The sequence below is a fragment of the Chelon labrosus genome, assembly GCF_963514085.1.
Source record: "Chelon labrosus genome assembly, chromosome: 7".
In the NCBI taxonomy this organism is placed as follows: Eukaryota; Metazoa; Chordata; class Actinopteri; order Mugiliformes; family Mugilidae; genus Chelon; species Chelon labrosus.
In genome coordinates, this window is record NC_140343.1 from 13,119,055 (window position 1) to 13,145,453 (window position 26,399).

General features: G+C 42.3%; 1 protein-coding gene across 2 annotated transcripts; it reads left to right on the plus strand.

Annotated features, from left to right (window-relative positions):
* Positions 1 to 930: 930 nt before the first annotated feature.
* eps15 (epidermal growth factor receptor pathway substrate 15) lies at positions 931 to 25,784 on the plus strand. 2 transcript variants are annotated; one of them, XM_084548494.1, is made up of 25 exons: positions 931 to 1,194; positions 5,213 to 5,254; positions 5,950 to 6,039; positions 6,118 to 6,165; positions 6,275 to 6,370; positions 6,522 to 6,584; positions 6,947 to 7,072; positions 7,340 to 7,399; positions 7,751 to 8,041; positions 8,256 to 8,401; positions 9,516 to 9,672; positions 11,297 to 11,379; positions 14,473 to 14,545; positions 15,544 to 15,705; positions 15,876 to 16,073; positions 16,294 to 16,683; positions 16,829 to 16,897; positions 17,139 to 17,301; positions 17,455 to 17,499; positions 17,663 to 18,069; positions 18,559 to 18,628; positions 18,741 to 18,811; positions 20,711 to 20,846; positions 20,963 to 21,168; positions 23,662 to 25,784. In XM_084548494.1, exons 1-25 carry the CDS (start codon positions 1,141 to 1,143, stop codon positions 23,800 to 23,802), a joined length of 3,387 nt encoding a protein of 1,128 aa, XP_084404620.1. In that variant the 5' UTR covers positions 931 to 1,140; the 3' UTR covers positions 23,803 to 25,784. The 2 variants fall into 2 exon arrangements, with proteins under 2 accessions (XP_084404620.1, XP_084404619.1); XM_084548493.1 differs by having other exon boundaries at positions 932 to 1,194; positions 16,267 to 16,683.
* The last annotated feature ends 615 nt before the right edge of the window (positions 25,785 to 26,399 follow it).

Below are 26,399 nucleotides of genomic sequence, written 5' to 3' on the forward strand. Positions count from 1 at the left end.
TAAAATACGGTCGTTTACTCACCCATATAACTTTTATGTAATTTGTATTCTGGAGATAATTAGATCAGCGTATATCCATGTAGTGGGAGTGACTGGAGCAATGAAACGCAGCCTCTAAATAACGCATTATCTGCCGCGAAACTCGTTCATTTCACCAATATTTTGTTATGATACGCTAGTGCTATTCCTCGTGGAGTCCGGAGTTACCTACAGACCCCAGATGATGTCTTCTGACGCGGGAAGGTCAGCTTGTTTACCTGTAATTTGCTACTGCTATGGTTCGTCCACAACCTCAGAGTCTGAAAATATTCAGCCATGTTGCAAAAAATACTCGCAGTAGCAAATTACATAGAAGTTATATGGGTGAGTAAATGACCGTATTTTATGCCAGAAATAATGTCCATGTTGTAAAAAACAGTAGTTCCCCTCTAATAAATTGTTTACAGCGCTACTAGATTTTTTAATTTCTGAAGGGGTCTTTGAAACAATAATAATTCCTTTGATGTGAAATAAAACTTATATAATTCACACCTTCTCTCAAAAATGTATTTTGCTGGCAGTTTGTATTTTGTTTGTAACTCAGTAGAGGCAGGATTAACGTCAAAGCAGAGAACTTCTTTTTAAAAATGCTAAATATTAGCACATTCATAAATATATAGAATACATATATTCTCACTTGCCAAAACAGTAGGACTGTTATAATGTCCTGTTTAAGATAAAACAGTGTAAGGAAGATGCTAATTCAACTGTGTGATCATTTTGGAGGATGTAGTTTGTGGATTGAATTAAACACTAAAGTGTTTCTGTTATTTAGCCTGTCCCACTAACAAAAGTTCAATTAAAAAAAAAAAAAAAAAAAATGTGAAAGAATTTGCTTAAAGATATAATTAAAATAGCCCAAACTTCAAATAAAATAAACAGATTAGAGATGTTGTAAAAGCTAAACATCCCTGCTTGGGCCCTGGCTGCTGTTGTGTCACCTCTGAAATGAATTTGTGCTAAATAGCATTATATTTTTGTTTTTGCAGCAGGGGTAAACCCTTAATATGTGAAAGTGTAGTCCTGGGTGTGAGCTCCTGTGTTGGAGGTCCAGTTCCAGGTTTTTCAGCGGCCTCTGTCTGTGCCTGGCAGCAGCGCAGCATGAAAGCAGTGGGAAACAGAAACACTATGGCTGCCACTCTGTCTCTTACTCAGGTAACACTGTCTTACAACTCAAATCTAACGACGGGAAACGTTTCGTGAGCTCTGTCTGTTCCGCTTGGGGATATTTCAGCTGTGTGTGTTGAGCCTGGCCGACAGAGACGCGGGCTCTCCTCGATCGTCGTCCCTCTCTGGGAAGTTTAGTCCTGCTGTGACTGGGAAAAGTTTCTGCCTAATCTCTTTGGGGACTGCGTAAGGGCGTAGCTAGCTAGCTAGCCTGCTAGCTAACAGCTAGTTTGTGTGCAGTGTTGGGCTGTTTTAGAGCCCCTTTATCAAACTTGAGATAAGTCGCGTTGAGCTAGCCTCACTTGGCTTCGTTCGTGTGTGTTTGTGATCACATTTTTGTGCTGTCCCGGTTTGCTGCAGGCTAGTCGGTCCCGGCCAAAGAGAGATGATAATGCGAGACACTCATGTGTGGCTTTGATGTGGCTTCACTGTCACATTTGTGCTAGTTCAGCCTCCGCTAACATTGTTTTCCGATTACAAATAAGCAAGTTGCGGACATTTAAAGTCGTAGCCTACGTTGAATATGTTTTTATATTAGCTTTCTGTGTCGTTGGACTGCAAATGCAGTCTGGATATTGCTATTATTAGAAGTAAACATGCTGCGGTGAGTGGGTTGGTGTTTTACCCTGTGACCTTTCTGAGGTGGACTGTTAGCCTGTTAGCTACCTCTACTACTTCGTGTTAATGTTAACAGATAAACCCCCCAGTTTTGTCAGCAACTGTTTTGCAACCACTTAAGAGGAAGTAAACTTGAGTAGTCGCCAGTCTGCTGCTGTAAGAACTAGAGCTGAGGGGTCAGAAATATGTTTGCTTGTGCTGTAAATAAGTTATTTAGCAGGTAGCAGCCTGGTCTAATAAGCAGGCTACTGTCCCAGACCTGTTACCTGAGCCACTGTTGCCTGTGACAACAGACAGTAGCTGTCTCCCACCAACAGGTTTACTATTATTATCTTTCACAGATGAGCCTGTGTTGTTGCACCTCTCTGTTGTGAGAGTTCACTGGCCTATCAGGCAGCAACACTTACTCAGCTAATCCCGAAAGTGAGCCCATGTTTGGTGTTGATAGTGACATTAATGTTGCGGATTAGGTGGTTCCCGTACCAGCAGCACACTAGACCGGCCTGTCAACTCCTGCACACATCTCGGTGTCTGCTGTAGTTTAGTACGCTGGGGGAATGATTGAGGGGTGTTTTTTTTCACTGCTCACTTAAACAGTCCCCAGTACAATGACCACAGTGTTAATGGCCGCCAACAGTTCCAGGCACACTATTGTGTGTCGCGGGAAAAAGTCGCGTACGCCAGAGAAAGATATGCGTGTGTCAACAGTTATCTCACTGTAAACTGTCAGTTGAAAAGGCTGACAGATGACTATGCTGATCACAGGCTGTGGTTTTTTTTTTTCTCTGTGTTTGTTATCTTCTGTGCCCGAGCTGTAATGAGACTGGCATCCGAGCAGATCTCCACTTGTCTCTTTTTCTTTTGTTTTACAGCAGAGAGTAGTTTTGCATGTTGATTTGTGTCTCTGTGGCAAAGGGGAGCTTTTAACCTCCCGGTACGTAGCCACTCCCCAGTCGATTCATTCAGCAAACACTTAACCGTCCACTCCTTTCCTCTTTCCCTGCACCTGTCAATCTAAAATCACAATCGGCAGGCAGTTTGAGCCGCGCGAAGAAGGAAACGAGGATTTGTTTCCTGTTCAGCCCAGCAGTCGGCATCTGTATTAACAGAGGAAAGAGGGGAGTATAGGGAGGATGTGACAGAAGGACACGTTAGCTATGGCCTGTAGAGTGATGTCCTGTTGTTTGAAGCTGATCACGAGTCTGAGGAAGTACAGCTTATATCCTGAATCAGTCATCTGAAGACGTGAGACTCAGCAGGAATGGACATACCATGCTGAGTCAAGTTCACCACTATTAGTAGTTGATCACCAACAACTTAGATAATCAATTATCAAGCAAAAAGTGGCTAATTTCAGCTTCTGAAGTGTGATAATGACTAACTTTGTGACTTTTGTCTAACCCTAACCCTTATATAATTATAAATTTGACATATTCAGGTTTTGACTCCTTTGACCTCAGACTTACAGTGGTGTGGAAAAGTGTTTACTCCGTTCCTGATTTATTTTTTTGCATGTTTGTCACACCTAAATATTTCAAATCGCCAAACAAATTTAAATATAAGACACAGATAACACAAGTAAACACAAAATGCAGTTCGTAAATGAAGGTTTTTATTATCAAGGGGAAAAAAATCCAAACCTACGTGGCCCTGTGTGAAAAAGTGTTAAAACATAACTTGGCTGTGGTTTATCCCACCTGAGTTCAATTTCTCTAGCCACACCTAGGCCTGATTTACTGCCATACCAGTTCTCAATCAAGAAATCACTTAAATAGGACCTGCCTGACAAAGTGAAGTAGACCAAAAGATCCTCAAAAGATAGACATCATGCTGAGATCCAAAGAATTTCAGGAACTAATGAGAAAGATAGCAATTGAGCTCTATCAGTCTGGAAAAGGTTGTAAAGCCATTTCTAAAGCTTTGGGGCTTCAGCGATTCACAGTGAGAGCCATTATCCACAAATGGTGAAAACATGGAACAGTGGTGAACCTTCACAGGGCTGCCCAGCTGACTAAATTTACCCCAGTAGCGCAGATGTGACTCATCCAAGAGGTTGCAAAAGACCCCACAACAACATCCAAAGAACTGCAGGCCTCACTTGCCTCAGTTAACGTCAGTGTTCATGACTTCACCGTAACAAAGAGACTGGGCAAAAATGAGTTCCAAGACGAAAACCACTGCTGGACAAAAAGAATATAAAAGCTTGTCTCAGTTTTGCCAGAAAACATCTTGATGATCCCCAAGACTTTTGGGAAAATACTCTGTGGACTGACGAGAAGGAAGGTGTGTGCCCCATTATATTTGGTGTAAAAGTAACGCTGCATTTCAGGAAAAGAACCTCATTCCTATGGTGGTAGTGTGATGGTCTGGGGCTGGTTTGGTGCTTCAGGACCTGGAATCCTGAAGGCCAGCTGTTCGTGACCTCCAGCTGAAGTGAACTTGGGTTCTGCAGCAGGACAATGGTCCAAAACACACCAGCAAGTCCACCTCTCAATGGCTGAAGGAAATACAAAATGAAGACTTTGGAGTGGCCTAGTCAAAGTCCTGTCCTGAATCCTATTGAGATGCTGTGGCATGACCTTAAAAAGGCGGTCCATGCTCGGAAAAACCTCCAATGTGGCTGAATTACAACAATTCTGCAAAGATGAGTTGGCCAAAATTCCTCCACAGGGCTGTAAAAGATTCATTGCAAGTTATCGCAGACGCTTCACTGCAGGTGCTGCTGAGGGTTGCCCAACCAGTTATTAGGTTTAGGAGGAAATCACTTTTTCACACAGGGCCGTGTTGGTTTGGATTTTGTTTCCCCTTAATAATAAAAGCATTCATTTAAAAGCTGTGTTTTGTGTTTACTTGTGTTATCTGTACATAACCATTGTACATGTCTGGGCCGTTATAATTGTTTTTTTCTGGCATCTTCGAGATTAAACGATTCGTAGTTCAATGAAAGAGTTAAGAGAAAACTAAGCCATATTAAATATCTCACTTAAGCTGACAATCTTTTTGTCTTAGCAGATATTTAGATAAGATTTTTAGCGTCTACTTGTGTTTGTATCACAGACTCCCATCACACACTGTTTAGGTGACAAAATAGTCTGTGGGCGTAATGATGATAAAATCAAGCTGATTTTGAACATAGTAACAATAAAGTCATGTGTATGCTGCTGCCATCTGTAGTAGATCAGTCTTGTTTTTGACAGCTTCCTTGGCTCAGTGGATGACACACTTACTGTAGCCAGCAAACACTTGTTGATCATTCGAGCTCTCAGGACTGAATTTGGTGGAAGGCCTTTCAAGAATGAGTTTATTCTGTATCAGATATTTCATTGAGAAGACACAAGATGGGGTTGAATTTAATCTGTTTTTAATGTTTTTCTTTCTTCTTTGACAGCTCTCCAGTGGACATAACATCTATGAAAAATACTATCGACAGGTATGCAAACTGAGATTTGGCTGTGACCTCTTTTCATAAAACAGTTTTTCTTTCACATTACTTAAAATGTGCGTACACGAAATCTTTTAATCTAGATAGTTTGACTATCGCTGCATTGCTTTGTAAATTCCTCTTGATTAGATGTCTGCAGACAAACCACTGAGGGAAATACATTTGTTTTTGTAGTTTTGGTGCACTGACTCTATAAACACTGAGCTAATTCAGCTGCATTAATAAACAGAAGTGTTGCAGTGAGCTGCCATCTCTCTTCTCTCTTCTTAGTTCCAGCCTCTGCTTCCAATAAAGGAAGCATCTTTATGAATTAATAATGTTTCCCTTTGCCCAACATGTCAGGGGAGCTCTCTGAGAGCCTCGTGAAAGACTTCTAAGCTAATAGACTGCTGAGAAAATATCTTTGCTTTATTATCTGTATTGATTGAAGTAAATCAGAAGCTCCTGTATCCCACAGGGCAATTCACACAGTTTTCATTTGTTCTTCATTTGCCCCTCGCTTTTTTTCTTGAAGCTTTGGATCTGTTTGTTGCCTCTTCAGATCCAAACACTGTTGATTTCTCAGCGCTGTGAGCTGGCTTTGTGAACAGTGCCGTAAATCATGGTGTCTTTAGTTGCATCGCAGTTCTCTGTTTATAATTGCACAGTGATTTAAGCTCTAATGGCTGTGTGTCTGTGTGGAGGTCGATCCAACTGGCAGCGGGCGGGTGGCGGCAGCTGATGCAGCTCAGTTCCTGAAGAGGTCGGGCTTGGCTGACCTGGTCTTGGGGAAGGTGAGTAGAGACTCAGCACATCTCTACTGGCTTTGTAACTCACGTTGATGATTATAAATGTGTCAACTGTCTCCTTAGATCTGGGATTTGGCAGACTCTGAACGAAAGGGTTCACTCAACAAACAGGTATATTTGCGATGTGGCGTAGCATCTTAATTAATTCATTTTACATTCATTCATTTTGCTTTGGGATTATATGATTATAACTCTGTTGCTCTACACCTTCTCCCTTTAGCAATTCTTCATAGCGTTGCGGTTGGTGGCTTGCGCTCAAAATGGCCTGGAGGTGTCACTCAAGAGTCTTAATGTGGCTGTTCCACCACCCAAATTTGTAAGTCAGATTCTGTGTACTATAAGCTTTGCTATTTGTATGATGATAGACAGCCTGAACTTAGTTCTTATGCCCTTTTATACGCCATAGTGGTTAAACATGCTGTTCTTAGTTCATGTATTTTTGATTTGTGCTTTGTGTTCATCTCCAGCGTGACACAAGCAGCCCGTTGTTGGCAGGAGGAGTGGCCATCGACACTCCCTGGGTCGTCAAGGTGAGGCCCTTTCAAGTTTGTAATCTTTTTGTTTTTGAGTAGTAATGCAATAATCTACGGTAATTTTTCTTTCCTCCTTCCATAAGAGAACCACAACAGAAGTGAGATCTTTAAAGTTGTGCAAAATGTTAAATATATCACATCAGCTAAAAACCTGACGCTAGTCTGTACAGCTGTGTAATGTCAGTACTGTTTGTTCATAAACTTCAACCCAAAATGAATCAGAATTTATAAAAAACAAGTGCTTCAGGTCATTTTAGCTCTTTTCTTTTTTTCTTTTTTACTGTAGCTCTGTTGGGAATACGTCACATTTGAGTTCTCGATCTCTAACCATTTGACAAATGTTTTTTTTCCCCCCGTAGCCTGAGGAGAAGATGAAGTTTGACACTATCTTTGACAGTCTGGGCCCAGCTGGAGGAATGCTATCAGGAGAGAAGGTCAAGCCCGTCCTGCTCAACTCCAAATTGCCAGTGGACATCCTGGGCAGGGTATGATTAAACAAACAATGCTCTTTAATGTTTGTTTAAACTGTTGACAAAGTGATTATGCCCCCCCCCCCCCCCCCCCAAAAGCCCATGACAGCAAAAGTGCACACAGAAAAAAACGGATGCAAGATCAGAATTCAGTTAAACAGAATATTAGATCAAAGAGGAAGTGAGAATCTGTAGTGAATCAGATCTTTCAGGGCCATATGTTATGTGTCACGCAGTTTAATAATGACTGATGCTTAACTAAATTATCTTTGTGTCTTGAAGGTGTGGGAGCTCAGTGACCTCGACAGAGACGGCATGTTAGACAAAGATGAATTTTCAGTGGTAAGATGTGAGCTGATATTATGAATAAGAAGGCAACCACAAGTGTTGTTTCAAGTTTCACGTTGAGGTTTTCTGGTAGATAAGAGAAAGTGTCTTTATTAGCAGATTTGTATTATTTTTATACAGGAATATATTTATAGGTCTGTGCATGTATTTTTGCTTTGATTTGTATTTATGCTCGTATTATTTGAACCATGTTGGTCACTGTACAGGTTGTGAAAATCATTTCTGTTGAGCTGAATGGAACTAAATTAAGACACGTGAAAGAAGTGCAAAGATTAAATACCTGCATGATTGTTGGGTAATCATCTTTTATCACAGACTTTTTTTTTTTTTTTTGCCCTTTCCCAGGCTATGTATCTGGTGTACAGAGCTCTAGAGGGCGAGCCTGTTCCCATGTCCCTGCCACCTCCTCTGGTTCCACCCTCCAAGAGGAAAAAACCCTCTGTGCCTCCCGTGATGCCCCTGTTACCCTCGCCCCCCTCTGTCAAAGACAGTCGCTCCTCCCACGCTGGCTCGAAGACCATGCCCCACCCTCCTAAACCCACCCCAGCTCCTGTCCCAGCTCCCGTCCCAGCTCCTGTACCAGCTCCCGTCCCAGCTTCTGTCCCAGCTCCTGTCCCAGCACCAGCAGCTCTCCCTGTGAGTACATCACCCATCGTTCCTGTACATGCAGTAACAGCACACATTTACAATGATTTCAAACTGGCTAGCTCAGCGTGTTAATCAAAAGAACAAAACTAGAGGAAGTGTGAAGGTAAGTGTCTTTTGAGTTATGTCATCTCCAAAGGTTGTTTTGAGCTATGCCTGTGATTATGAAGTAAGTACTTAAAAGTCTGTTTTGTTGTCTGGACAGTGGGTGGTGTCGCCAGCGGACAAAGCCAAATATGATGAGCTCTTCAACAAAACGGATGGTGACATGGACGGCTTGGTGTCTGGACCTGAAGTCAGAGATATATTCCTCAAGACGGGGCTCCCTTCTGCCACACTTGCACGTATTTGGTAAGTACAGATGAGAAAACACGTTCTTCAGTTCTTCTGTCAAGGTCTAGCACACAGTCCACTACTGTGGTTATTTCTGTCAAATAATTTGAAACCTTTTACACTTGAGTAAAATGATTTTATGCATTTGCCTGCAGAGGCTTTGCAATCTGCGAAGCATAAGACACCCTCTATTCAAATAAAGAATAAGGCTAAGAAAAGGCTACGTATAGAAAAGAAGCAAATAAGTGTCATGTATCATTGCTTGCTGAATAGAGTGCTAATATACATACAAAACATTAGGTACACTGGCGAAAACGAATGGGTACTGCTGTCCTGCACTAAATCTTATCTCCATGAAAGTTATGATATTCAGTATTTGTTTAAGATAAATGAAAGAGCTGTTGATTTAACTTGAGTTTTCATTTTGGAGGCTGTTGTTTGTAGTCCTGTTGAATTATGTTGTACCGACACGTTTCTGTTATTTTGACAACCTCATTTTATCCAGTGGGCCAAGCTAAATAACAGAAATCTTTAGTTTTGAATTAAATCCAGTGTAACGGAACCACAAACTACATCCTCCAACATGATCGTACAGTTGAATTAGCACCTTTCTGTCATGAAGCAGAGATTAATGCAGGAGTGTTTGATTGCCTTTGTTTTCACTAGTGTACCTAATGAACTGGCAAATGAGTGTATTTGAAGCTTATTGTAGTTGTCAAAAGACATTTTGGTGGCGGAAGCTTGAATGTTGATTAAATTTACATTTTCACAGTTAAAAAAATAAATAAATAAATCAGTGTTGATAGAAAACATCCCTGAAATTATTATTATTATCAATTTAATAATCGATATCTGGCATTAATTCGTACATTCAGCTCTAAAAGCACAGTAAAAAGTGATATATGTGCAGGCTAACAGCACATGTTTATGCATCCGGCCAGGAAGGAGGACATCCCTTTATATGGATTTTTGTCTTCACATGGCTGACTAGATGCTTTCCTGTCGTGCCTGTCCTGTGTATTGACTTCCATAACCAAAGAGTATTGATGACCAGTCGGGCCGTCAAAAATAGCCCTTGCCTGAGGTGTAAATCATTATTCCCTTATGTAACTTGCTGAGTTCCTGTTCTCAGGGAGCTTTGTGACATTGGAGACATAGGGAAACTGACCAGAGAACAGTTTGCCCTGGCTCTTCATCTAATCAATCTGAAGCGGACTAAAGGCCTGGAACCTCCACAGAGTCTCACCCCCGAGATGATCCCTCCCTCTGATAGACAAAACATCAAACAGGTCAGTCGCCCTGAGCACTTGAGTCTTTGATTAATAATTAGGTGTGCCTGGATTTTTGGCATTAATTTGAGACTGATTTGAGTTTAGTTGAGCAGATTCTGTTGACAGTAGGAAGATAAGTCATCTAAACCAACAACTGGTCGACTCACACACAATTCAAAGTGTCATGAAAATGAATCAACATCACAGAAGACACTGCATGCATCCCTGTTCATTGGAAAGACAGCAGTAGAAGTAGAATACACAGGTTGCATTTTCTGTATGTATTTTTAACTCATATCATTAGTTCTGACTAATAAACTGATTTTCTTTTTCTCCTCTCTGCTTGGATTTTTCTTTCAAGCTTGCAGCTGTGTGTGGTTTTCATTTCCTCTCTGTACAGCAGTTTGTTGCTGTTTCATCTGTCTTGCTCTTTATAATTTGACGTTTCGTTGCCCCTCATGACAATACCGAGTGAGTGTGTTTGGTCGTGAAGAGTCCGGTGCATCTCATTACCCTCAACAGACTGCTTCTCTTGTCATCTTTTCCAGTTTGCCTTTAAAGTAATTTTTTCTGTTGTGAATCAGACGTTACATTTGTTTGTCCATTGCTTAATCATCATCTGTAAATACTGTTGACTAAGGGTGCTCTGATCAGGATTATTTGGGGGAAGATTAGTAGAATATTGTTTGTATTCAGTTTAGTCCATTTGCTGTCGTTGCATTGTTCTGTCTGTAATGTCTCTGAGTGACTGGCGATAGAGTTCATCGAAGGTCCTGCGTTAACGTGTTCCTTTACATGACAAATTTATTATCTTTCATGGACACCTGATTTAACTATGAGGCTGCTGAAGCCAGTGAAACCATTTTAGAGAATTTCTATCCAGAGTTCGGTGTCAGCTGATCGGCTTCTCCACCTTTATAGTCAACACTCGCCAAACTATGTAGAGCAAGTATTGGCTGATAGTGTTAGCCCTGTGATAGACGATGGATGAATGGATGACGTGTCCAGGAGGTAACCCCCGGTCCCTCGTCCAGTTATAGCATGCTTAGTTTCCGGCCCGCTGTGACCCTTTATGGATATGCGGTAATAGATCAATGGATGTTGACCAATGGATTAGAGCGCCCTCATTTTTGAGGGGAGCTGATGACGACAAAGCGATTTTTAGATGTACCCATGACAATGTTTTTGTAGATGCAGTATAATATCACTACAGCTTGACATGTGTTTGATTTAGCTTTAGTCTCTCAGTATAAAACTGGCAACAGAAAACAAGTTGTTGCATTTTCCTTCTTAACATTAGAGAACAAAGAGCCATCAAGCGCTGTAGATGTAGTCAAACCAAACTCCTAGACCAGAGCTTTGCTAGAACTCAATTACCAGTCTCCTCCTGGCTTTAATACTGTCCTCCAACCCCTGACAGTTTTGTCTTCATCAGTGGCTTTGTGTGTGTCAATGGTTTGTGTTGTAACGGTGATGTCCCTTACTTTGTAAAATGTCATTGGTATCCAGTACTTTCATGAGCATATCATTAATGTAGGCAGTCTTTTTTTAGTATTATTAACATTCATTTTATTCTTTTTAATGGTTTTGATGAGTTTATATCCACTTTTTAATCGTCCTCTGTCCTCATGTTTTCCCTCAGAACAATCTGGCTAACCTAGCAGCTGACTTCTCTGCCATCAAAGAGCTGGACTCTCTCAGTAACGAGATTGTCGAACTACAAAGGTAATGTTTTGCTCCGATATTCGTTTAAAGATGACACCGTGCATGTGGAAGTAGTGTTAGTGAAGGTTACATCACTGCTACTGACAATAGGTGTCCTAATGATGGCCACCACTTACCATGATATTCATCATCCTAACTGAGTGGAAGTGGATGCTAAGTGTGGGGGTTAAGTGCCAAACGAATATGTGAGGCCTAGCTTTTGAGAATGCATTTTTAGAAAGTAATTCTAAGCAATCCTTCAATGTTGCCATATTAACTCGCACCATGTAATATTATTGATATACAACAATCAGGCATAACATTATGACCGCTGACAGGAGAAGTAAATAACATTGACCTTCTTGTGACAATTCAATGTTTTTGCACCTGGCATTCATGTAGGTGTTACTTAGACATGTACCACCCACCTAGACCAGAACAGGCACCCCCACCCCATAGCAATGACACTCCTTGATGGCAGCAGCCATCCCCAGCAGGATGCAGCCTGACACAGACACACACACAAACAGTTTAGGAACAACTAAAAAAAACATGAAAAACAGCACAAGGTGTTGACCTGGCCTCCAAATTCACTAGATCCCAAACTGATCAAGTATCTGTGGGATGATCCACAGAGGACCCCTCCCAAAGAACCAAAAGACCCCCACTAACAACATTCTGTTGCCAGACACCACAGGACACCCTCAGAAGGACCATGTCCATTCTCTGATGAGTCACGACTGTTTTGGAGGCACAAGGGAGACCTACACAATGTTAGGAAAGTGGTCATAATGTTATGCCTGATCGGTTAGGCCAGAACTCTCCCATGCAAAGTCTGCTGACATAGCCTGTGACTATATCTCTGTGTCCTGTACTGACCAGCAGTGTTTCCCTCAAACAACGAATGTACACTCACTTGTCAGTTCATTAGGCTCACTAACGGAAACTAATGGATGTAACGCTCAATATAACACCTGCATCCCTTTCATGACTGTTCAGACGTTCAGTTTATGATGAAACCGTGTCGGAAATTGCTAATTCAACAGTATGATCGTTTTGGAGGTTGTAGTTTGTGGTGCTGTTAAACTGGATTGTATTAAACACAATAGTGTTTCTGTTATTTAGCCTATAACCACTGACTGAAATGGGCTTGTCAAAATAATACATTTATTTCCCAAGTGTGTGTTATGATCTGCAAAGTGAGTGTATGTCTGCATGAGTGTGGATTTATTTTGGTTGTGCTGGTACAATAAAGTAAAGCACTTTGGGTTTTAATGCTCCTAGATGACGTCCTTTTAACACACGGCTTCAGTGAAAATAAATAAGTAAAGGTTTTAGCTGCCAGACACGACTTATGGTTATAAAGGTGATTTATATAGCTGTTGTTTGACTGTGAGATGGAATGAGGAGGGCAGCAGACATGGCATGCGTGGTCCACAAGACTTCACGTATTCACTTTGTCTTGCCTTTAAACTCCACATCATCCTAAATGTCAAAATACTTAGGTCAGTAACAGCTGCAGCACTTTTTCTTTTGCCGTTACTTTGTTGTCAGTGATCCATTTGTTTTATAAACATTTGCATGCACTCTTTGCACATTCTTGGTTTCATAAGTCAGTCGTCGGCATCTGTTTTGGACTCCATTTTCATATCTAACAGAAGACAGCTTCCCTTTTCATGAAGGCTGAGAGTGAGAAGTGAGAATGTCTCCTTCCACTTCACCTCTGCCTTTCAATACACACACACAAGTACAGAAACACCCATTAGTTGACAGCTGTTCAAGGTTGGAAAGGTGGACAGGAACGGAAACTAAGTGTCAGATAGAGATCGGCCTCAGACCGGCAGCAAATCAAGATGAGCTTGAAAAGATGATGCATATTTGCAACTGCTTAAGAGTGTGGCTGCAGTCTTCTGCTCAGCGTGAGGAAGATGGCGGTGGTAATGATGAAGATGGGTAAGATCACTGCCAGAAGATAATTATGCACTTTGATGTGCAGCTCACGATGGAATATAAAAATAGATTTGAAGTTTTGCTGTTATTTTTAGCAGGCGTTGAAAATGACGCTTATAGATAAGTGCTTCTATTTTTATCTTCATCTTGTCGTCTGAAATTAAATGGATTGGTTACCTTCCGTTCAAGGTTCATTATTGTTTTTCAAAACTGATGCAGTGCTGCAAGATTAATGTGTAGTTTGTATATTCATTTGGTTAATGTGGCCGGCTGTTTTAAGAGGGATCAATGGAGCAGTCTGGGGGAAATTACACAAATAGTTCCAGGGGGTCGATCTAGGCCGATAAAATGTGTTGAAGTACAGCTCGTTACGTATTACCAGGCTCGTTAAAATCAATGAAATCGGCCAGGATATATTGCGCTGTGTTTTATATCTGTGCCCAAATGCTTCAGCTAAGCCTCGGCTGTTATGTGTTTTTCCTTTGTCATCATGTCAATGCCTGTGTTAGTCACCCTCAAGCTCAGTTTTTGGGACAAACAGACTGCCTGGTTGTGATTAACCTTTCCATTATAACTGTGTTGCTTCATATTAACAATTTAAGTGTATCAGTTATAATCTATAACTTTGAGTTTTGGTTTCACTTCAGTGTACACTTCAGTATAACACGACGGTAGTCAGTGTATAGTTTTGTAAGAAGTACACTTCTCTCTGTTGAACGAAATGGTGAAATACAACGGATGAGCACAAATGATAAATGTTGTAGGCTGACCCGTCATCACTCATCTCTCTCTCTCTCTCTCTCCCTCCCTCCATCCGCGAAGCAGCCATCTGCTTCTCACTCTCCGTCTCCCACACATTTGACTGAGCTAACACATGCTCACTTTCTCCAACACTCACCCTCTTTGCACTCCCAGCACTGTACGTCCTGGAAGTCTCACACACACTCCACCGTATTTTCCATCACACACTGACTCTAACTGCGTTCAGCTCTCTGTTCGGGACAGAATCATGGTGGTTCAGGGAGAGGAGGTGGTGGTGGTTCAGCGGCAGGTTGAAGCGTGCTCAGCCGACAGCTGTCTGGGGCTGGGTGGGTTAGGCGCACCGGGTGTAACCTGTCTGTCCTTGGTCGCTAAGTACTCCTGTCTCTTGTGCTGGACCCCCAGAGAGAAGAGCTCTGTAGAAGAGGAGATCAAGGAGAAGGAGGAGGCCATCCGACAGCGCAGTGGCGAAGTGCAGGTAAGGTCTTGTATTTTCTGTCTGTGAGTTTGCGTCTGTTTTCCGAGTATGGTGGACACGGAAAGGAAAGGGGGCTTTATGAGCAGACAAAATCAGTATCATGTCCATGTGTATAACAAGGAGAACAACCCTGTCTCTGCTGTCTTGTTTTGTTATTGCAGCATTTCATATAAATAAAAATCCAGCCTGAAGAGCTGTAGGTGCTTAAGCTTTTGTTCACCGTCATTGTAATGGATGTACTGGAGGAAAACATTAATTATACATTTGGCCGGCCATCTGGGATTCTTGTCCAGAAATACAGTTAATGTTGCTGATAGAGGAAGAGGCTGGTGTCCTTCTGCAGGCGTGTCTGCCTCCCCTGAGTCTGAGAGATGAGCTTTATTTTGGGAGCTGCTGGCTTAAGGGGCTAGTCTGCTCTGCTTTTGGGAATTCACTCTGATGTGCCATGGTGGGCCTCAAGAGAGTCTCACACTGATGTAGCTGAATTTCTCAGCTGCACTGCAGAGTTGACTCGACTGCCATTGACTATTTATAGTGTATTGTGGTTTCCCACTTGACACTGCATATTGCAACCTTCAGTTGTCAGTATTTCCAGCTTACTCTGCACTTACTGGCATGTAAGACACCCTCAGAGACTGAAAATGTATTTGCGGCACCCACACAAGCTTTGATGTTCATCACTTGAAAGTAAGCAAGGCTGAGGGCGTAGCTTGCATGTCAAGGCCCATCAAGGTATTTGTGATATTAGTATGTCTATACCATTGTCCTTTCAGCTGTAGCTGCAGAAGAAACTCAAATGATCTGTGGTCTTTTAAGCTTTCATCTAACACTTCACATACTACCTCTTGTCCCCTTACCCCCTTTTCTCCATTCAAAATGATCCAAAAGTCAATATTCTTATTCATTTGTTTTCGAAATGCCTCTCCTGTGTCTCTGTTTGGTTGGTTCGCCCTTAGAAGAACACACAAACACACCTCTCCTCCCGTTTATGTCTCCAGGATCTTCAGGATGAGGTGGCGAGGGAGAACGAGGAGCTGCAGCGACTCCAGGGTCAGCGTCAAAAGGTCCAGGAGGCTTTGGATGAGCTGGACCAACAGAAGGGCTCCCTAGAAGATCAGCTCACTCACATTCGGCAGCAGACCAACCAAGAGACCCAACTCGTAGGTTTACTATTAACAGTGGCCAGTTATTTATTGCACTGTCCACACACCTACCAAACACAGTGATGATATTATATAGAAATAATGAGGCATACGTAGAATTTTATTTTGAAGATGGATTATCTATAAAGGTAAGTAATGACTATAAGATTATGGTTATGTCCTCCCAGATCTCATCTCTGCAGTCGGAACATGACGAGCAGGAGCAGAAGATATGTCAGTATGAGGAGGAGCTGGTCCAAGCACGAGAGGAGCTCCTGGCTCTGCAGGAGGAGAGCAGGAAATTGCAGGAGAAGGTCGAGGCTGCTCAAGAGCAGCTCACTCCTCTTCAGGAGTCTGTGCGTGACTCATTCACACAAGTTGCCCAGGTCAGAAACTCAGAAGGCTTTCTTACGACATGTCTACACGGTTCTTTTTCCCCATGTATTGCACGTTTAACTGCAGTGACTGTGTGCAGACATAGGAGCGCTGGATCTGCTGCTGCTCATTCTACATTATGTGTGGCAACAGCCAGGATTTATAGGACCTACATCTGCTCATTTTATTTTTTTATTGATTTAGGTTCAACAGAAACTAAATGACTTACAGGTGGAGGAGAGGTCGGTGACTGCCCAGCTCAGCTGGAAGAGAGCCCTCGAGGACAGCTCACCTGTCATGGTCAATGGTTCAGTGGGCTCTACAACTGAGCTCCACCAGGGGGACCCCTTTCACCAGAATCTGTTCCAGGAGAACCTGCCTAAAGAGCTGAAGGAGACAGCACCTGTCAGCTTTCAACAAAAAGAACATTCAGATGAAAAAGAGAAAGATGGGGTAGATGAAAAAGAAGAGGAGCAAGAGAAGGAGGTGGAGGGTCTGGAGGCTCCAGAGGAGGAAAAGCCGAAACCTGATCCCTTGGATGATCTCTATACTAGCCTAGGCTCATCTGATATGTACAACGCTCTGTCAACCCATGCCAAACCACGCGAGAGCACAGTTAGGGTAAAGAATGCACAGTTTAAGTTTCCGTTTTTTGGGTTTTTTTTTTTTTTGTGAAAACATCACAATTACACTGAAATGGATCTTTTTAGTTTCCAATGTCCAATGTCTCTGTAAGTCATACTGTATTGTCATTCAAACTCCCTAGGAACACAGTAGCCCTGCACCTGATGTCTCATCTGATGCAGATGAATCGCCTAGGGAGAGCCCACTAAAGGTAAAGAGTTAATGCATTATTCCTGTTCAGTTGCAAACGTTGGTCAATTCTTCCCTTTTTCTTCTTGAGTTTCTGCGTATTGCCATTGTTATGTGTCAAATAGATGCTGTAGACTGGCACATATATGTTAGAGACTTACATGAATATGTTCATTCATGTTTATGAATAGGACACATATTTTGGGAATTAATTGAATTGAAATATTTGCTGTAAACCCACATTATTTACTGTATTGTCTCAGGTTTCATCGCCTGAGCCCGACTCCAAAGAAGAGTCCACAGAGTGCTTAGAAACAACTGCCTCCACGTTACCACCTCAAGTTGGCCCTCGCTCCATGCCGCCACAGACCAGCCCTCCCTCACTCCCTGAGATGGACTTCTTTCATTCAGACCCCTTCACTGACCGTGCGTCCCTACTTTGAATTGTCAAGATTCACACTGATGTTACACTTCTTAGGATGTGGCCTTAGCTTGATTGGGTTTATAAAAGATCCTGTATATTTGTATGTATTGTAACAAGTGTTTGATGAGTATACTGACATGTTTTTGCCTTTTTAGATGATCCATTCAAAGATGATCCTTTTGGTAAAAACGATGTTGCAGGTAAATTTTTCAAGTCACACTCTTATTTGAATTGTTGAACAGACAAATGAACTTTTTCATGTAATCTCCATCAAGTGCATCAGTATTTATTGTATCTGGTGTCTTACCATGAACTGTGTCAGATGTTCATATTCTGCGTCTGCTGCTGTTTCCATTAAATCAGATCCCTTTGGAGGAGATCCGTTCAAAGGCACAGACCCCTTCGCTGCAGACTCTTTCTTCGCACAGACCTCCGCTGCCCCCTTTACTTCAGAGGACCCTTTCTCTTCTTCAGCTGACCCATTTGGTGCCACTGCTGGCGTGCCAGAACCAGACCTGTTTGCAGCCAAGCCTAACGCGGCAACAGCTGCTTCGGCTGCGTCATCTGCGGATCCGGATCCCTTCACCTCCAAACCCGCCAATCCGACTTTAGCATCCAAGGATCCGTTCAAAGCCACAGCGAACGACACGACTGATTCAGACCCGTTCGGTGGCAAGATGAACACCATGGGGGAGGCCGACCCGTTTGGTTCTCAGGATGGAGGGGCGGATCCTTTCAGCTCCTCCCCGCCGAGCTCTGACCTGGCTGTGGTGAGTAAGCTGTCCCTAAAACGTGCTCACAATGACTCTAGATTTGTAGGCAGTTTATATTTCTGCATGAAGTTGATGCAGAAGCATACGCAGACCATATGCAGACCCTAGCGCCATAGCTGACGTGCACCTCCCCAGAAATGTAACTGTGCACTGTGGCGACACAGAACGCAAGAGCTGTGATTGGTCTGCTCGGTAGTAGCGTGTTTCTGCTTTAGTATTTCCGGCTGCTTCTCCATCTAACACATTTCTGATTGAAGTTTGAACTAATTCACTTCCTTGTTGTCCGTAGTTATTAAAATGTCAGGAAATTATTGTTAATGTTTTGTTTGTTTTGAATTTGGTGACAAGGAACAGTTAACAAAACAGATTAAAAGGGGCCAGTGTTGTGATTTCTGTTTCATAATGGGAGTTAAATATTGTCACATTCAAGTTTAGGATGTGTGTGTCTGCAGCATGCTGAGTGAGGTGTTTTTGTTCTGCTTTTAGAAGGATGTTGCAGCGACCAATGACCCCTTTGCTCCAGGTGGTACTACAGTGAGCGCCACCTCAGATCCAGGTATGACTTGTAGCATGGCGCCCTCATCTGGGGAAACGTGTGTTATTCTGAACAGCAGAAGGTATTCAGAGTGTTTTCATGTGCTGAGTCACTTTATGTTAATGTCTTCCAGATCCGTTTTCTGCTGTGTTTGGTAACGAATCCTTTGGCGGGGGCTTCGCAGATTTCAGTTCCTTGACGAAGGTAATTTTGGTGCTAATCTTTTCCTGCACTGAAACGGTACTTAAGTGAAGTGAAACACGCTGAAGACTGGCTTTCAGTTAAAGGGGAATTACCGTTTTTACAACCTGGACCTTATTTCTGGCATAAAATACGAACGTTTACTTGTGTAATTTGGAGTCGTTCAGACGATATTTAGATCCGCGTATATCTATATAGTGGGAGTGACTGGGGCACCACAACGCAGCCTCTAAATAACGCATTATCTGCCATGAAACTCGTTCATTTCACCAATATTTTGTTATGATACACTAGTGCTATTCCTTGAGAGTCTTGAGTTGCCTGTCATCTACGTGCAGTAGTTTGTTGTTCTTTGGCCAGCTGTTCCTCTCTCTGCCTCCGCATCCTCCTTTCAATGAGCTCCTCATCCGTATACTCTGACTCAAAACGGTAAGGATGTCCGTCATAAACAAAGTCGTCATCCACAACCTCAGAATCAGAAAAATATTCAGCCATGTTGCAAAAAACGAGCAGTAGCAAATTACAGGTAAACAAGCGGTGCGCGGGACGCTCAGAGATGACATCATCCAGGTCAGAGGTTAGTAGGTTAATCTACAGACCCCGGATGATGATAACAGGTAACTCTGGACTCAACAGTTAATAGGACTAGCATATCATAATAAAATATTGGTGAAATGAACGAGTTTTGCAGCAGATAATGTGTTATTTAGAGGCTGCGTTTCGGTGCCCCAGTCACTCCCACTATATGGATATACGCAGATCTAAATATCGTCTGAACGACTCCAAATGACACAAACGTTATGTAAGTAAACGCTCGTATTTTATGCCAGAAATAAGGTCCAGGTTGAAAAACACTGTAGTTCCCCTTTAAGGTGATGGAGAAAGAATGAAGAGGCTTAGCACGGTGGGTGTATTGTGGTTTTAGGGAAGTACACAGCTTGGACACCACAAACATTTCCCTCTGAGGGAAATTTCCCATTCAGTACTGTATATGATGTCCAACATCATATTTTACTGAAAATAAAACGGAAGAGGTGTGAAAGCTGTATTCTCTAAAATGCTGCATATGTATGTTATTTATGCAGTCATGTTAGATTTTTCTGCATTCAAATACAGTATCCATTTTGCTATCATACAAGCATGTTACTCGGCAGGCACATTCCTGTGAACATGATAATGAGAGTTATATCAAGGAGAGCTTCTGATTTCACAACACATGACAACACGACTGAATCAATTTTGTTCCACAAATTCGATCTGTAACAGATTTTTGTTGGCATACTTGATGACATGCCGCTTGTAATGTGATCATGTGTGCTGTGGTTGTCGGAGATATCAAGCTCCAGTCCACACGTACACATGTGGTTTTTAAGCCTGTGTGTCACTCTCTAAGATGCAATCCACAGAAGAATGCAAAAACACCGCTGAATCACTGGCGAGAGGCTGCCAAACCAACAGGAATCCACAGAGTGTATAGAAACAACTTCCCCCACTTACAACCTCAAGTTGGCCCTCACTCCATGCCGTCACAGACCAGCCCATTACTGTCTGGTGGACTTTTTCCAAAGACACAACTGAAACACTGGCAAGAGAATGCCAAACCAACAGGGGGATTATGTAGCAGAGCAAACACTGAAGTCTCTGACCCTCATTAGAGGAAAAGTAACTCAGTATTTATTTATAAACATGTAAAAAGCACCGGAGCTATTTCACCTCATGTAAACGAAATACATTCCTGCATCAAACTAACAAGATATCACAAAAAAAGCCAAAACCCAAGCCTCAGTTTTTCTCGTCTACACATCAACACTGAGTTTCTGAGTATCTTGGCCCTTGAAAGAGCCACATGGCATTAAAAAAGTTTAAAAGTTTATCTGATTTGGTGTGAACCTTCTGTTCCAGTCAAACGGTGCCGACCAGTTTGGCACCAACAACAAGAACCTGTTTCAGGAAGACAGCCAGTCTGCCGGCTCTGACGTGCCCCCTGCCCTGCCTCCCAAAACTGGTACGCCAACCAGACCCCCACCTCCACCTCCAGGTCAGTCCTTTATGATCTTACTGTAACAAAGGTGTTGCGGTAGTTGTATATCTGTCAGACATCTGTGGAGGCGTTAACGTTGTCCAAATGAAACCTGCCTGTCTGTGCCTCATCAGGTAAGAGAACGTCCATCTCTAGAACAGAGTCGTCTGACTCCTTCCATCGACGAGGGCACTTCCTCCCACCGACCTCAGGAGACTTCTCCTCCTCTTCCTCCTCCTCCTCCCTGCCTGCAAAGGATCCTTTAGCCGACCCCTTCGCCCCCTCCTCCCCTCCTCGTCACAACGTACGGGAAGCTGACCGATTTGCCAGCTTTGACAAAGTGAGCACCTCCCTCTCGCCATCTCCCTCACCTCCACCTGAATAGTCACACCCTCTTTTCTTTTCCTGCTACTAAATCATTATTCACTAAGGTTGAGACAACCAAACAAATCAGGCCAGCATTTGAATCACCCCATCCACTGCCAGTAAAGAAACAAGTCAACTATAAGCTTCTGTAAAGTTTCAAACGGTAACTCGGTTTCTTAATGCTACGCCTGTTTATTTGATAGCTTCTCTCAAGTGCAGCTCTCCAAATCTTGTGAATCTCACTTTGTTTTGAGTTAGACTTTCTTGCCTCCTGTTTGCTGCTTGTGTCTATTTTAGTTCCTTATTATCAATGCACTGTTTCCTTGCCATGTAAAGATTATTGTTCTGTTACTATCTGAGATCCAACCTAGTTTACTTGCACTGTCTCGTCCTTACAGATATATTGATTTATCAGATCTGTTCAAATTAATTAATTAATTAATTATACACATATATCTTTACGATATCAAGTCCCTAATGTTTGGCAGTGGATGGAGAGATGAGAGGCTGCTTGCATTTGCTATTCATCCCAACTCTTACGGACATCACATCCTGTGCATGTGGAAGCATGTTTAAAAAGAGTTTAAACCTAAAAGGAGATATATATATATTGTACTGAAACAGTTTTTACTGAGAGATTTTTTTTTTGCTACTTTTAATAATGAATACGTCTCAGGTATATTTAATTGCCTTTCAACAGCCTCCGGGCTCCGAGTTGGCAGTTGTGGCAAGGAGGCATCATTAGAGTAATACCTGCTGCATTATGAGTTAAATACTGTTTGTTCTGCTTAGAACCATAAGCTTAGTTTTAGAAAATCCTTGACAGAACTGGTTGCACCACAGAGGCCTTTTCCAGACGCCACATTAAGTGCAGTTTGATATACTGCCTGTATTGCTTTAACTGTGAAAAACAAGTGGAAGTTATAATTGACAAAAGAGGAAAATTCGTAGTGGAGCATTTCACATGCCATTGAAATCCTTCCGTTTCTAATGCTGCACAGAAGTGAACTGTGATGCTGTGAGTTTGGGATGGGTGACCTCATGAAAAGACTGTTTATTCCTGTACCTCTCCTGTCACATGACCGTACCCGCATGCTCTCATTGAACCGTGACTGCACGCACTAACAGTGTTTGATTGGCTTGCTTTTGTTCGCTCACACGACTTCCTCCACCATTCCTTGAATCGGTGTTTGTTCCCCGCCCCCCCTTTACTCTGCCGCTATTTATTTGTACATGCATCCCTCTGTCCATCCATCCATCCATCTGTTCACCCCCTTCATCCCGTTCATCGGTTCATCGGTTCATTCGAGTCTTAGCCCTTGTCTTGTTGTGGAGAAGCAGATGGCCTGTATTCTCTCTCTGTGTGTGTCTTTACACATCTGTGTCAAAGAAAGTTAAATAAAGTGTTGAATCAAGGGCACCATCTCTGGCTTCTATGTGCATCCATGACACCCCTATCTGCAAATCCCCCCCCCCCGCTTGAAATGAACGAGTTTCTTTTTGCATTTTTTTAAATTAATTTTTGTGAAGCATGCTTTAAAATTTATTTCCGACTTTTGAAGAAGCCCGTTTGTCGTTCCTGTAACTCCCGCATCATGACCGCTGTGCCACTGCAGCTGCCGCAAAAGCATACGTTTGACCGTAATAAAGTAAGATGCTTTAATCACAGTAGATTCACCTCAAACTAATTTCGTGTCTGCACAAGGAAGGCAGGAAACCGTGTTTTCGAGAGTTGCTTGTGCCACTTTCCAGTACATTAGGTAAAACTTGGTAAACTTAAGCAACTAGTAGTGAAAAGGTCGTGGAATAAAAGACGTGACATAAAAAAAAGCACTATTACTGTGACTGTGTTCATGTTTGAGAGCATGACTGGGACACTACCTACTAAATGCATGGGCTCTGTTTAATCCATCACATTTTTCCTTCATCCTCTCATCATGCATGTTTTCACCTTAAACGGCTTTTTTGGGAACGTCGTCGTCGTCATCATGGCTTCCTTTCCTTTGCATGGCTGGGAACACAATAAATGACCTGTGTTGCTTCTGTCTGTCATCCACTGAGAATAATGAACCGGCTGACACTGTGTCCTTGCGCTCTGTGATGATTAACCAATTTAACGGGTGGATTGTGTATACCTCTACGCCGTTTTGTTAACGTGAGCCTGTCATTTTGGTCATATGACTCTTGTTTATCCTCGGCGGAGATCCCGATTTGCATGCTTTTCTCCCGTTTCATTCGCCGCTTTTATCCTAATCACATGCCTCCGCAAAATCTGTCACGACATCTGCATGAGGGGCGACTGATGTCATGAGCATTTTGATCCAGGACTGAATTAGAATAAAACTGTTTAACACGTGTAGTTGTGCAATGACAAGTCAAACTGGTCTCTTGGTCTCAAACTGCATCCGTTTTGTGCATATTTTTTTTTTTTTCGTTATTTTTTTTTTTTTCTGTTTTCATGGAGCAGTATCCAACCGAGGAAGACATGATAGAGTGGGCAAAGCGCGAGAGCGAGCGAGAGGAAAAGGAGCGACTCGCAAGACTCACCCAGCAGGAACAAGAAGACCTGGAGCTGGCCATCGCTCTCAGCAAGTCTGAACTCTCCTGAGGAGGCCCTGTTCCTCTCCACTGGTCTGGCTTGGCACGGCACAGCCTGGCCCAGCCCAAAAAGCACCAAAGCAAAGTGGGGATTGTATAGGACTGATTCAGCAGCACCTGCTGACCCCATGAAGAGACTTAAAACCCATCTCTGAATCATTCAGCGCCCTCGTCCCCCGACCACTCCCTTGTCCATCCTGTTTATTTCTGTGGTCAGGATGTCCAAGGTTGTTTAAAAATGAACGGCAGTGAATATCTTTTGTGACTAATCTGTGGATTTCGAACCCACACTTTAAATGCCACATTAACTCTCCAGAATGTAATTTATTCAAATGTGCACTCAAAACCAGATTGAAATTACCTCTGTCAAAAGTCCGCTTTTTAATCCTCTAACCAAACTCACTACATTTTATTAGATCTCCTCTACCTTTCAAGAGATTTTAGTAGACAAGCAAATTTTGTAGAACCCAAAAATCCCCCAACTTTCCTCTTGATCTTTGTTGATATTTTTTAAAACAACCGCAGTAAGCCTGGGAAAAAAATGTGAGGGTTTGGGTTCTTTAACAACATGTAGTATCTTTAATTATAGTCCCTTTTAAAATGGATTCCTTCCAGCCTTGCGGAGAATGGCGGAGGGCGGATGAGATTCAGCATTTTCTACGTGTGTAACTGGAAACCTCACAAACGTCTGAGATGTGAAATGTGTAGATTGTCTGCCACAGGTACCATGATCAGCTTCTAGAGACTTTTATTTTTCTCAGAAATGTCAGCGCTGCCTCGCCTAGCCTAGCATCCGTTCTGTCAGTGTTAAGTTTTCTTTTGAGGTGACAAGGAATTAAACTACAACCATTATGTCATGTGACTACACATTGATTAGCATTAAAATACAGGGCGCGCTACAGAGGGTTAGAGTTTTAAAATACCAAGATTTGATTCACCCAAGAACTAACTTAATATCCTTTAATTGGTCTAGACGATTATATTTCAGACCTAATGTGGCTCGACTTGAAAGAATGTACGTAAAATGGGAACGTCAAGAATTAAAGTTAGGTTGTTATAGATGAATGTACAAACTGATCTGTCGGACGATACTTTAAATGAGTTTTATTGCTGATAATGATTGTTTCCCTGTAGGGACACAAAGTAGCCTCCCTAGAGTAGTGTCCTGCTACCTTATTAAATCACATATAACTGTGCAATTGTCTTTTCACAATATTACAATGCGTGCCACGCATGGTGCTTCTTTTGTTAGCCTTTGTACAAATCCATTTATTTCACCAGGATGTTTCTCAGGAGACATTTCCTCCTCTCTGAGGGACTCGCTGGATGTCAGAGTCTTATGCATTAATAGTAGCCTACACGTCATTTAGCATTTTTCTGCGTTTTTAGAGCGCCGTCTTTTCTGTCTGACTCTGTGAGGGGGATAAACGTTCACTCTGCACTGCATCCTCATGTTTGTTAATGGGGAAAAAATGGACGAGCTGTGACAGAAGGTTTCACATGAGGGAAGACTTCAGTTGATGTGCTCGAGGCATCTGCTTTCATTTCTTGTCACATTTCTGACCAAATAATGAACCACAACATTTCAGACATATTTTGTCTTGAGCCTTGTGTAGAGCGAGCGTCACCGCGTAGTTTCCTCTGCTCATATTTGACCGGTTTACTGTCAGTGTTTGATACATCACTTCCTAGTGAGGGCTTCTGTTAAAGTTCATGTTTATAGTAAATACAAGAGAGCAAGGAGTTGCATGTCTATTCTCTGACAGTTCATAGAGTCAGACCGCACCGTACACGTTACTGTCATTTCTACGGACAAATTTTACAAATCCAGAACCACTTGTGTTTCTAGACGTACCCATAAAGGCTTTTTAAAACTCAAACTAATTGTATTTTATTTTGTATTTTCTAACTTGAAAGAGAAATCATTACTGGGAGGTTTGGCCAGAATATGTAATGCATTAAACTGAAAAAGAATAAATATTAAAACATGTAGTCTTGCTGTTGGTGCATTTTTATTTCTACAACGTTACTGTCATCTACTGTCTGGCAACACAGTGTTCTTAGTGGGGGCCTTTGGGTCCTATGGGTTGAGGGGAGGGGCATCTGTGGATCATCCCACAGATACTTGATCAGTTTGGGATCTAGTTTTTCAGGGTTTTTTTTGTTGTTGTTGTTGTTCCTGAACCATTTTGTGTGTGTGCCTGTGTCAGGCTGCATCCTGCTGGGGATGGCTGCTGCCATCAAGGAGTGTCATTTCTATGGGGTGGGGGTGCCTGGTCTGGTCTAGGTGGGTGGTACATCTCTAAGTAACGCCCACACTAATGCCAGGTCACATGATGGTCAGTGTTATTTACTTCTCTTGTCAGCGGTTTTAATGGCTGATCAGTGAATATATCTTTCAGACTGTAATTTTGTTATATACTGTATATTATGTATTATTACGTTATATAGTATGAGAGGAATGGCAAACTTTAACAAGGCCAAAACAATAAAAACATATATATCTTTATCGTAGAGTCCCACATAGAGGTGGTTTCAAAATAAAAGTACACATAATTTAGTAATTATTCTCTGTACTACCAACAGGCATGTGGTTTATCTTTTAAA